At 32.5% G+C, this 12,756-nt stretch overlaps 1 protein-coding gene across 1 annotated transcript; it reads left to right on the forward strand.

Annotated features, from left to right (window-relative positions):
- Nucleotides 7,438-10,897, forward strand: LOC18590338 (zinc finger protein WIP3). The gene is made up of 2 exons (XM_018128486.1): nucleotides 7,438-8,136; nucleotides 9,980-10,897. Exons 1-2 carry the CDS (start codon nucleotides 7,537-7,539, stop codon nucleotides 10,412-10,414), a joined length of 1,035 nt encoding a protein of 344 aa, XP_017983975.1. The 5' UTR covers nucleotides 7,438-7,536; the 3' UTR covers nucleotides 10,415-10,897.

A 12,756-nucleotide genomic window follows, 5' to 3' on the forward strand; every position in this document is an offset into this window, starting at 1 on the left:
TTTCAGTGAATGGTTAATGCCCCCTCTTTCTTCTTTTTCATAGAGATTGAAAAGTTGATAGTGATAATATTACATATACAAGTGTTCATGAGTAAAGTCAAGTCGAATTCAAAAAAGATTTATCGAGTTTTTCTTTTTTTTAAAAAAAAAATACAAATGAGTGTTCGACTGACTCGAACTGTCTATTTAAATATTATTTTATTTTTAAAAAATAAAATACTTTTTTATATTAATATTTTAATATTTTTAAATATATTTTAAAATTAAAATTAATTTATATCCAAACTCGATTGAATTGGACCAAGATCATAGCCTCCTGCAAGTAACCCAACCCTTGAACACCCTACTTGAAAAGTTATGAGTAAATAAACATGAAAACGCCGTTCCTGCTTGGTCACTCCTAAAACACCATAAACAAACGGCAAGAGATGTCTTATGATGACAAAGCTGTTACGAATGTGAAGAAGAAATTAAGAGATGTCATTTCAATTAATTAATATTAAGTCCCCATCTATTGCTTGTTGCTTAATTTTTTGTTCTGTTTTATTTAGGTTGGGTACTAGGATAGGAAGACTTGTGCATTTAGTCACCATATCCCAATATTTAAAGCTAACTCATAAGAGTGTTCAACTGTTTATCCTAAGCTAAAAGGACACATACCAAATCATTAGGATTTTGAAGGATTTGATCTTGTATTCTTCTATATAATAATAATAAAAAAAAAGGTCGGCCCAAAAAGTTTTGATTAACAAAGGCATGCTGTTTGATGGAACTGGGGCTTAGGGACGACCCAGGGCTCAAATCTGCCACAAAATGTGGCCCATGAAGTATGAGTGCCCATTCTTTTTTGACCCAAATACATGGCCTTAAATAAGGAATTAAAAAGCAAAAGTTTTTAAATCACAATGTCCTATTATTTTAAAAAAATAAAAAATTAATAAAAGGACACGGTATCTTATTATTTTAAGGAAAACAAAAACTTTATTAAAGAAATGTCATGGTTTGGTGATTTGAAAACTACACACTATCAACGTGTCAACTATTTTTCTAAAACCAAAAACTATGAAAATTATCCCTTGAATTTTCTAAAAGATAAACAGAGGAAGCATGAGTCATTAGAAGGTTCTGTAACCAAAAACCAGGTAAAGTCAAAGCAAATACCTTAGAAGAGAACAAAAACAAATAAAAGAGTCAAATAAATAAGCCCAATGCCAAATTGCCTAGTTACAAGTAAATTAATTTTTGTTCCAACTGGGTTGTCTAGAATTAATTCCGCTGGGTAATGATGAAGATTTTGAGTAACTGATCGTATATAATAAATTAGACCATTTGGTCAAATTTGAGACAAGAAACAGTGAAGACATACTCCCCTCAAAAGTCTTTGAGAGACTTTCATAAGCTTCCAGGGGTTGAAATGGTACCCAGGGTTTGGTATTCTCCCATTTTGGGATCATCTCTCGACCGCTTAAAACTGCCGTTTATTATACAGAGTAGACCCAAGTCAAGGTCAATTGGGTAGCTGAATTCACAACATCATTTCTTTTTTGTTCGGAGGGGGAAAGGGAAAATCCAGCAGCTTGACCTAACGGGAACAAATATTCCTCGAGAAGTTGCCGGGTAATTAAAGTGTGCCAATCACCAATCTCGGAACATGACTGACCTAACCAAGACTAGCCAATGCTTGTGATTTGATGTCAATATTGCTTACACAGATCATTCACAAGGCTACAAGTTATATTGTTCAGAATGTGAACAAAGTTCAAGCATATCTAATTGTAATCACATTGATCAGCTTTAAGTTCCCTTCAAATGTGAATTTCCACTCTAGAAAGGAATGTAACATCAACGTATTCCACGCGTTGTTAGCATGAAGAATTGAACGGATCCAATTTGATGAAACCAACTAAGCTCCCGATGTTGACTCTTGAGGTGGACACATGATGGTACAAACGTGGAAGGCTAGTTTTGGTTCCATATTTGCAATCATCCGAACCATTTTTTTCTTCTTCGTCAGATTAAATTTCTTCCCTCTAAACTTGGAAATCTGGTTTACGTATAAATTTGACCGTTGATTCATTGATTTTGAAGGCCCTGTAGCCAGGTCCAGGTAGCTCGGTTGACGCGAGACTTACAAATTCATGACTTCTTTTTGCAGAAATTCTTGAGCCCTGGAATTAAAGTAAACCACTATCTATTGCATTGACCTGTTCTTCAGCCTCTGTTTCTTTGTCTTGGATTCTTTATTTTCTTCCTGTCATTGATAAGTATTCCATTCCCTTAAGGGCCTATCTCACATATTTCCTTAGTGGACTCGTGATAGAGAAATTATGCAATTTGTTAGGAATGTACAAACCATCGGTTCCATCAATTCGATGGTAAAATTCTGAAAGTGAAAAAAATTAAAAGTTATTTTATAAAAAAAATTGAATCAAATCGAACTAGTACAATTGAAAAAATTGAACTACTTTTGTGGGTTAGATCGATTTTCAAAAATCAAATTACAATGAGTTATTTTACAATACTTTATTAAATTTTAAGATAATATATGTAAATATAAATTTTAACAGGCTCAAATAAATCCTGAATATATATAATATTAAAGTTTTACTATTTAACCATTTAGTTAGTTCCAGTTGAAAATTTTCTTAACTGAAAGTTAAAATAAACACTCCAAACTAACTAAACACCCTAAATCCAATGTCTCGAAAATCATTTTAACTAAAAACTGAACTTTAATTCGATTTTTTTTTTTCGATTCAAAATAATTCTAGTTAATCTTAAAATTATGTGAAGAATCACATAGAAACGTAAAATGTTATCTATTAAAATAAAAAATAATAATAATAATCATGATTTCAGAGAATAAATATAATTCAAGTCACAAAACAAAGACAAAAATCTGTCAAATTTCAAATTCCACGTTTACGGCTAATCAACCGAAATTTCCCGACGAGTCCAAGATAATTAAAGAAAATGAAATTCCTCTCGAAATTATATAAAATTAACATCAAATTCTTATTTTTTGAAAGCTGACATCATAATGACTTCACCAATAATTAATTTCAAAAGGTGAAATGGATGTGACATTTTTGTCCTCGGGTAAGAGCGAAACAGTCAAGTGGGGTAAAATGTAGGGTCCATATGCAACATAACATTTCTAAATTACATATGCTTTTCCATTTTTTTCCCCTAAAATTTGGTTTATTTTATTTTACCCCAAAGTTTTTCAATTTTTTCTCCCGTTTTAAAAGAGAAATATTCTTTTTTAATTAACAACGAATCTGTACAAAAGGTGGAGTAAAACCAAGCTCCGCAAAGCAATATTGATAGAACAAGCAAGATCACAAGATGCTTAGTAAAAAGGTTAATAGCACAAAAACAAGATAGGACAAACAAAACAAAATCAATTACGGACATAAAATGTTTTATAAATTAATCAAAAAAATTATGTTAAACAATGTAAAATGTTTCACATCCGTGAATGACGTAAAATATTTTTCTATCTGTTTTCTCCTCTCTCTAAAATCGATTTCAGGTGAAAGATTGACATAAAAATTACATTGACGTGTACAAGAGTTGTAAGAGTTAGCTGTCATGTTTTGCCCATTTTCTTCTCGAGCAAGAAAGAGGAGAAGTGTATGGATTCAGTACAAATTTTCAAAACATTCGATTACGTACGCTCAAATTTCTAAAAAAATTTTCCTTCACATAAAGGGAGGGGTGATGATAATATATATATATATATATATATAGTAATGNTCAAAAATAATATATATATAGATATAGATATTAATATCATAGCAAAAAGTTTAATATAATGAAAGAAGTCGTAAGTCGAAAAGGTTGTCTACAAGAGATTACCTAACTTGCAATGTAGGTAGCAAGGTTGGGTATAACAGAAAAGTAATGTCATCACGGATTTTGGATTTTGGGCAACTTGGCAATGAAAAGAGGCTGTGAAAAGCAATTACACTGTGCCCAAAAGTTGTACCTTTGGCCTAAACCATGACGTTGCGTTGAATTTTCTTTACATTGAAAACCTAAAGCCTAAAAAGCATAATACCAAGACGACACAAAAGATGTGACTCTAATTTGTAATTTGCCAATCTTTTATTACGCCCTCTTGTTGTAGTCACCATGAAGAGTAGTTAAATTGTCAATCAATGTTAAAAGGTGGACATCTCTATAGTTTTAATTAATTAAAATTTAAATACAGAGAGGAGCCTTCCTTTTTAGCTTTTTTTTTTCATAAAAATTTTTTTGGGTTATAATTTGATTAAACAGTTAACTAAGGGTGATTTTGTTGAATATTAGTCTTTAATTGATTGAAAAGGCTTTAGCCAAAATTTGGTGATTCTTGGATCTAGACAAACCAAGCAAACATTAGCGTCAATCATAACAATTTTCAGTCCAATCATCGTATTAAAAAAAATATAAATTTAATTAATGAGACATAATGTAGAATTGAACTATGTTATTTAAAATAATAAGTTTCAAACTCAACTCTTTGAGCAAGATGTTCCATGCATCTACTATTAAATTAAATACTCATATATAATTGATTTTTTTTTATAATTATAGGTGATTTAATTATTGAATAATTCTCCAAACCTAGAAACAAAATCGAATTATTAGATATGAAAGCTCTGTAATTTTATTTTATTTTTGTTTAAAAGTATATATGCTAATTAATAAGTTATTTAACATGTTCAAAAGATGTCAAGTTCAAATTTTCATCCCTACATATTATCCAACAGTAAGAACTTCTTCAGATGTTAATATAAAAAAACAAAGTTAATTAAATGGAAAAATATATACATTGCTTAAAACAAGATTTGAATCTTTTTTATATTATATTTTTTAAAACAATATGATAATTAATCTATAATTTTACGTGCCAATTTTAAAGATTATTTATAACCATTAAGGATGATAATTCTCAAAGTGAATACCAACTATTGTGACAACAAAATAGGGGTTGGTGAGTAGTAATTAACAAGTGATAAAGTTCAATTCAACGGTGATAATAAATTTAAACCCAAGGTAAGAAAATGACTTTACCCTCTTCGAAACGAAAGTTAATTTGTCAAAATTGAAGCTTTATTTTTCATTGACTGAGAAAATATATAGTCTACCCTAACATATTCTCTTTTATCAATTTGCCCAAGCAACATAGGTTAAAATATCATATTTTTTTAAGATATTGCTACAAGTATTTTGAGAACACCTGTTAAAGTTATTTTATGTTAGAAATATAAAAAGATAAAAATCCATTATATTAATCATCAATTATTATATATATATATATATATATATATATATTTAACGTAAAAATATTTTCATATATGAATACAACTTTAACCAATATCTTCAAGTATTTTTTTTTTTACTCAATCAAGAGAGTTGATTTTATTAATTTAAGACGCTTTTAATAGATATAAAACCATTAGTCAAAACATAAAGTTCACACTTGATCATAGTAACATCACATACGTCAGAAAAATATTATGATCTCAATATCCAAATTACAAAGATTACAAAGACGTAAGCACTGCAGGATAATGGAGTAGTAAAAACCATCCCTTATTAAGTACTTGACAGCAAAATCCTATTTTTCTAATGATACGGGTGTTTTTACTGGCCTACGTTCCTTGGTTAGGTCATCCTACTCGTTTGCTCCAATTAACCTCTTGAACATTAGTGAAGTACGAAAGCTTGAAAGGAAGGAGTAAAGATTTGGGTGTTTGAAAACTTTGAGGTGGAGCAAAAAGAGAATCAAAAGGCAAACAATAAAAATACAAAAGGAAAGGGTTAAAAAAAGAAGGAGAGGGAGAGAGAGAGAGAAAGGAGGTATGTTTTATCCCCTGAAAATCCGCTCACAAAATCCTGTCGGACAAAAAAAAAAAAAATGTAGAGTGAAGGCTTAAGCTTAGCTCCAAAGTAGCTAGGGGAGTTTCATTGCATAATTGGGGAAGTGGGGTCTATCTTTTTGGTGCTTGTCTAAAAATCAGAAGCACAGACACTTGGTGAACGCTAATGAAGGAGCTCCTGCTGGGTTGGCCTTATCTTTCGCTGTGGTTTTTCCTTTTGATTTTGTGGGTACTATGCATGTTCTTTGCCCACCAAGATTTTCTAGTTAAAAGTTCTCAATCTTTAAAGAGTTCCACTGTTGTTTGAATTACATGTCCTGCACGCGTGTCACGGCTTGACATCTTATCTTCTAACGCGGTTTTAATCTCAATAAAATCATGTTCATAATTATCCTAAGATCCTGAATATGGGAAATGATCAGAAAGAGAAAGCAAGGTTGTTGATATCATTCAGGATTAACTCATATGATTAGAGTTGCAAAAAGGTTGAGCAAATTTATCACCCTTATTGCCAAAGGTATGGAGTTCACAAGAGAGAGGAGACGGTGGGGACAAGTATGCAAAGGTGAGAGGTGAGAGTGACAGTAAATCATATTCGAAAGAAATAAAAGGTCCTAAAGGAAATATCTGAGAATATGGGAGACCCAAAAATTGTATTATACAATGATAAAGAAAAAAGGGCACATACAGCTTCCTCACCCATTCCATTAATGCTATATCCTTAATTGGATCTAATCCCTCTGTTTTTTTGGGTAATAATGTAAACCAGAAACTTTTCCAATAAGTTTAATTAGGTCTAATAGCAAATTCATGTATCTTCAAAATCATAGACAGAGTTAAGATTATTATGTCAAGATGTTGAAATTAATAACCAATGGTGTGTATCTGATTTCCTAAAATTATGAGGCAAAAGGGAATTATTTTCGAGCAGCCTATGTTGAAATCTGCCCCTGCATACCTGTTTTAACCATATACAAATAAGTCTAATTAAATTATTCATGTCCATTGTGGGTATTAAACTGAACTATATATGCATATTATATTAATTAAAAACATTCTTTCAAGAAAAAACACAATTAATTTTCTTTTACCTTTTAATATCATTTTCCTTTTCTTTTAGGTATTGACCCAATGCTTTTCTCCCTTTTATATATTTATATATTTGCCCCTTCTTGAGGTCATCTATTCTAATGTCAATGTATTTTATGAGAAAATGTGTGCTTATTGGTCAAATTCCATCATATAATAAGAAGGAAAAAAAATACTACTAAGTTCTTACAAGGAAAAAACTCAGAGATCCCTGTTGTTACACATTTACATATTATATATATATATATCTAAGACTGTTCTAGGATTCTCTTCATTTAAGTGAGTCTGTTTTTTTATGCATGTCATTGTCTTTAACCCCACCACTAATCTCCCCTTCACTGAGCTCTCTACCTCTTTCTCTATCATACTCTCCCCTAAATCAAACAAATGCCAAAGGTGGAAAAAAGTTAAAGGGGTAGAGGAAGAAAAAGGAGTTCCAAAAAGACAAACCAAACCAACTTTCAATAAATCAGCTGCTATATGTGCAAGGCTTTCCCACATAAAGTCTGGATATAAGCCATCGGAGGATAGAAATTAATCAAAGGGAGAAAAAATCCCTATCCCTCCCTCTGAAGAGATGGGCTTTAGGAGCTATCATGTAGAGGACAAAAACCTCTGCTTCCAAGCTCCTACTTTCATTGAATGGCTCAAGCCATCTTCCACTCCTAATTCTTCTTCACTATCATCTTCGTCGTCGTCCTCATCATCATCATCATCTTTATCTTCTTCTTCTTCTTCTTCCCCTTCTGTGACTCAACAAGTGCAGTTTATAAACCCCATGACCATCTTGAAACTGCCTGTCTCATTTCAACAGCAGCAACAAGAGATTGTGCAGGAAACTATTCAATGCCTACCACTTTTGAGCAGGCTTTCAGAGAACAAACCATTGAAAGAGGAAGATGCTGGAATGAAAAAGGAGATCAGTGTTGGGATTAAGGAAGAGAAGATAGAGAAAGTCACGGTTTCCTTGCACATTGGGTTGCCTAACACCGGAGATCCTGTTATTGAGAACAAGGTATTTAAGGCAGAAGAACCCATCAAGAAAACCTTCCACGGGTGTTCTTTCAACACAGAGAGTAGGTTTTGGATCCCAACTCCAGCGCAGATCCTCGTCGGCCCGATGCAGTTTGCTTGCTCCATATGTAGCAAGACGTTCAATAGGTATAACAACATGCAGGTCAGTCTTCGATCTTTGGAATTCTTTAATTTTATGAATTAAAGCTTTTCTTTATAGATTCTTTTCTTTTCATTTTTAACCTTTGACCATAGAGAATTCAGGGAATATATATATATATATATATTTTTAGCCACAAAAGAAGAAGATATTAACCTCTCCAATTGAAATGCACATGGCTCTATGCATGAACATGATCAGATCTGAAATTAACAAAACTACTTGTACTTGGTTTTGTTGCTGCAAAAAACGATAAATTAACGAAGTTAATCCTTATTGCATGCAAAAATCATCCTTTTTTTCCCTAACAGCTCATCATTCTCTTAGAAACTTTGGAGAGTTACAGTTCAAAGCTGTCTTCTTTAATAAGGAAAGACAATTGTCTTGTTCATGTAGGTGAAAAGAATAGAAAGAAAATGAACGCTTATGGACAATTGTTTAAGGCAACTATTAACTACAAACAAGCAATGAATTTTTACGGTAGTTTCTTTCCTTTCCAGTGCGTCATATGCTCAAGGATTAATTTTCTTTCCATTTCTGATTTAAGCGACAGGTAGATTTTTTTAATTTATTTCTTTTATTAGATGCAGCAGCCAATAAGCATTTCATGTGTACTCTACTTGGCTAAAATTCTGTGTAGCTAATTTATGCAAAGCTGAATTATATAGCCTTACTCTCTCAAATCATTTTCATGTTTTCATTTTTGTTTTATATTTTTTTTCCATGAAAACAAACCAGTATAATATTTTGGTTAAATCCTTTGTGATTTTAATGTTAGAGAGCTTCAAACATCATATGTCAATTCTTATTATCAATCAATGTACACGCGTTTCATCTATGTTCGCCCATGCATGTCCCACACATTGGAATATCAAAGATTAGATAGAAACTACGGAAGAAACAGCTAAAAAACAATAGAAATAATTGAGGCCTAGAGAGTCCAAATTAATCAGTCTAAATGACTCAATAAGCAAATTCCTACCTTTCAAAAAAAAAAAAAAGAAGAAGCAAATTCCCATTCTTAATTACTTCTACATTAGACTACATCTAATCATTTTGTTTTCCTTTAACCCTTAAAGTATACTTAAAATATAAAAAAGTGGAGACATATAGACTCTCAGGCCATCAATTACTTGAAACTATTGGTTTGCAAGCAAAATTTTCAACTGAGAATTATGCTTTAAAATATAATCGGGGTAATGATTTTGTAGTGAAAATTGAAATGAATTGGCCTTAGCTTCTGCAGTAGATAGAAATGATACCCCTCTTCCCCTTTGTTACGTTTAGAGGAAATGATATCGATGATATGTTCCCTTTAATTTTGTTAACGTGAAAGTCCCTCCATGATTGAGAAAATTTAACTAATCCACATCCCATTTCTTTTGACTTTTGTCCTTGACATGCTTCCCTTTTGGGTGGAAAGTTATGGGGGAAGAAAGCAAGCTGGGGTAGGAAGAAAATATTATTAAGATTTTTTACTTATAAAGCAGTGGTAGTGGTAATAAGTTGAAATTGATTAGAGAAAAAAAGAAAGGAAGAAGAAGGGGGAGAGGGCCAGGGGGTTTTGAGAGAAAGAGCAGTTAATGTTAGAGCTTTGGATTCTTATCTTTAGTGGGGAATTTGCAACACTCTGTAATCACTTTATTTATCAACTTTTAATTAAAAGACATAGCCTAGTGATCCTTGTAGACTGTAAAGAGTCAAGGGTTACCTTTTGCAAAGTCATAATATCTTAAGCAAATACCCAAATCAAATTTTTTTAAAAAAAAGAATGAATACCAATGCTAACTAGATCTGAAATATGAACTTTGAGGTGTAATTGAGGGACTGAATTTTGTTGATACAGATGCATATGTGGGGGCATGGATCTGAATACAGGAAAGGGCCAGATTCACTTAAGGGAACACAACCAGCAGCAATGCTGAGGCTGCCATGCTATTGCTGTGCTCAAGGCTGCAAAAACAACATCAACCATCCTCGAGCTAAGCCATTGAAAGACTTCAGAACACTTCAAACTCACTACAAAAGGAAGCACGGCGCAAAGCCCTTTATGTGCAGGAAATGTGGCAAAACCTTTGCTGTCAAAGGGGATTGGAGAACTCACGAAAAGAATTGTGGCAAGTTATGGTATTGCACTTGTGGCTCTGATTTTAAACACAAAAGATCCTTGAAAGATCACATTAGGTCTTTTGGAAAAGGCCATTCCCCTCACCCTTCTCTTGAAGGATTTGAAGATGACAAGGAATGCATCACTGGTTCCGAAGACGAATTCGCTCACTAGACCACTGGTTGATCATCGATCAAGTACTTTTTGCAAAGCTTTTAATTTTCTTTTCAATGTTTTAGCTTGTTTGGAGATTTAGCTTTGAAAGTTTCTTGGGTTTCATCCAAGCTCGTGCTCGGTAACAAAAAATTCTCAAAAAAAGATTGCACGAAGGCAAGAGAGGGAGCGGTTTGCTACGGAGCACTTGCTGAGAGATGAGCCTTGGTAAACTTTTTGGGAACTTTGTGGTAGCGTTAATGGGAATAAACAAAAAAAAAGGGTTACCTCAAGTGGTGAAGTAGATGAATTTTCTTCTCTTCAAATGATGAAGATTTCCAAAAGTTTCTGTCACTTTTCTAAGGGAGAAAATTTATCCGCTTCATTGCTAACTGGTAACCTTTAATAGCTAGGAGGATTGTATTGTTTTCTAGACAATTATTATCTTTTCTGTTTATCTCTCTTGGCTATGAGCATCTTGATTTTCGAATCTTTGTTCAACAATTTCGTTCCAAACTTAATTTAAATTGCTTGCATGCATGCATTGCAGAAGCATTATCATGAAACTTGCCATAGCTCCATGGATACGTGATTTTAATTATACTCTGGAAATAACAGTCTGTTGATGGGCTCTTGCTGTTTATAAAATCTGTGAATATATGTTATCAGTTCCAACATAGATCATGTCTTTTAAGTATGAGTTTAAAGAACAGATGGTGAAAGTTTTAAACCCCACCAAAAAGGAGTTTAAAGGAAATACATCCTTATCCTTTCGAGATCAAAGGTGAAACAATTTAACACACACATGCATGTGGTCAAACAGTGCTCAACAACCCAACCAAATTAAAGACACTAAGAAAGATTTCATATCCCACCACACACACGTTTGCAGTTATATACACGAGTGAATTATAAAAGAATTAACGTCAGCTCCACCTACAAAATTTTTTGCTAAGGTAAAAGGTTTCACACATGAACCCTTTAATGATCAAGTTAATGCTTTACATTAAACATGCTTTCCTCATCTCTTTGAGTATTTTGTTGAAAGTTAAAAGACACCAAAAAGTTTCTAGTATGGTTGGTTAATTAAACTTAATTTGACCATACACACACTAATTAATAAGTGGCCAATAGTTGAATTCAATTTAATTTGTTATGATTTGAAGTTTTCTTTATATAAATTAATATCAAAGATTAAAACTCGAGAATTTATTTTATAGATTTTAAATTCAAATCTTAGAAATAAGAGAGTCGAATTTATTATTTATAAAATCTTGTACTACATGTAAGAGTTCATAAAATCTTGGTATGGAAAAAAAATAATAAAAAGAAACGTTGGAAAGCTGATGTCAAAAATGATTTAGCCATAGGTCAGTGCTTACAAAATGTAGGGTTCATCATGTGTAGCAATTGTCAAAGGCCAGGTGGGGGAGAGGGAGGAAGTAAGTGAGAGAGTCTAACTTGGAGGCTTCACCAAATCATCCAACAAAACTGATTATAACATCAAACAAGAGAATATGTATGATTAGGTATTAATAGAGGAGAGAATTCTTGTAGTCTTATTGAAGATGACTTTGATTACTATATGTTAGAGTTCATAAAAAACCCAAAACATTAAAGGAGGGAACTGCTTGTATGTGTGAAAAGATGATCTTTGGCAATGACTTTTTAGAACAAGACATAGAGAGTAACATGGTCCTCTCTATACACACACACACACAAAAAAAAAAAATCATACAGATGGGTTGAAAATTAGTTCCTTTTGAGGTAGGCTTGACCAATTAAACAAGAAAAAAAAGTTGCGGAGAAAACGTGAAGGGTATGATTTTGAACTGAGGGACCGCCACCACGCTTTGTCGGGTGATGGAGAAAAAAATAATAATAAGAAAGACTCTCAAGGTAAAAATGCTTGACCCAAACTTTGTTAAATTTAGCAACACTACTGGTTTTTAGCTCAACAACTAGTGCCGGAATCTCCAACAAGCCAAAAGGTGAAAGACCAAGCATTTGGCAATTGGCAACAGAGGAAGTGTTTCTTTTGTCTAAGTTGGATTTTATTGAACTATTGGGTTGCAAGATTAATGGGGCAGTGTTAGATTTGATCCCCAGCTGGAAATCACTGCTCTTTTTGTTTAGCTACATGGATTTCACTCATCTTCTGCTACTATACTAGAGATTGCTGTTCAATTTAAGTATATGCGTGCTGAATGGTTAAAAATAATCTCAATGTGTAATTAATATAACTTTGAAAGACAAAAATTATATGTATGTAAAACAAGACAGAATTTTGATCATTAATTGCACAAGATAAAAATAAAATATCTAAGTTTATATACTAGTATACATAGTAACAATTAATATAG

Source organism: Theobroma cacao, chromosome 9 (assembly GCF_000208745.1).
Source record: "Theobroma cacao cultivar B97-61/B2 chromosome 9, Criollo_cocoa_genome_V2, whole genome shotgun sequence".
NCBI lineage: Eukaryota > Viridiplantae > Streptophyta > Magnoliopsida > Malvales > Malvaceae > Theobroma > Theobroma cacao.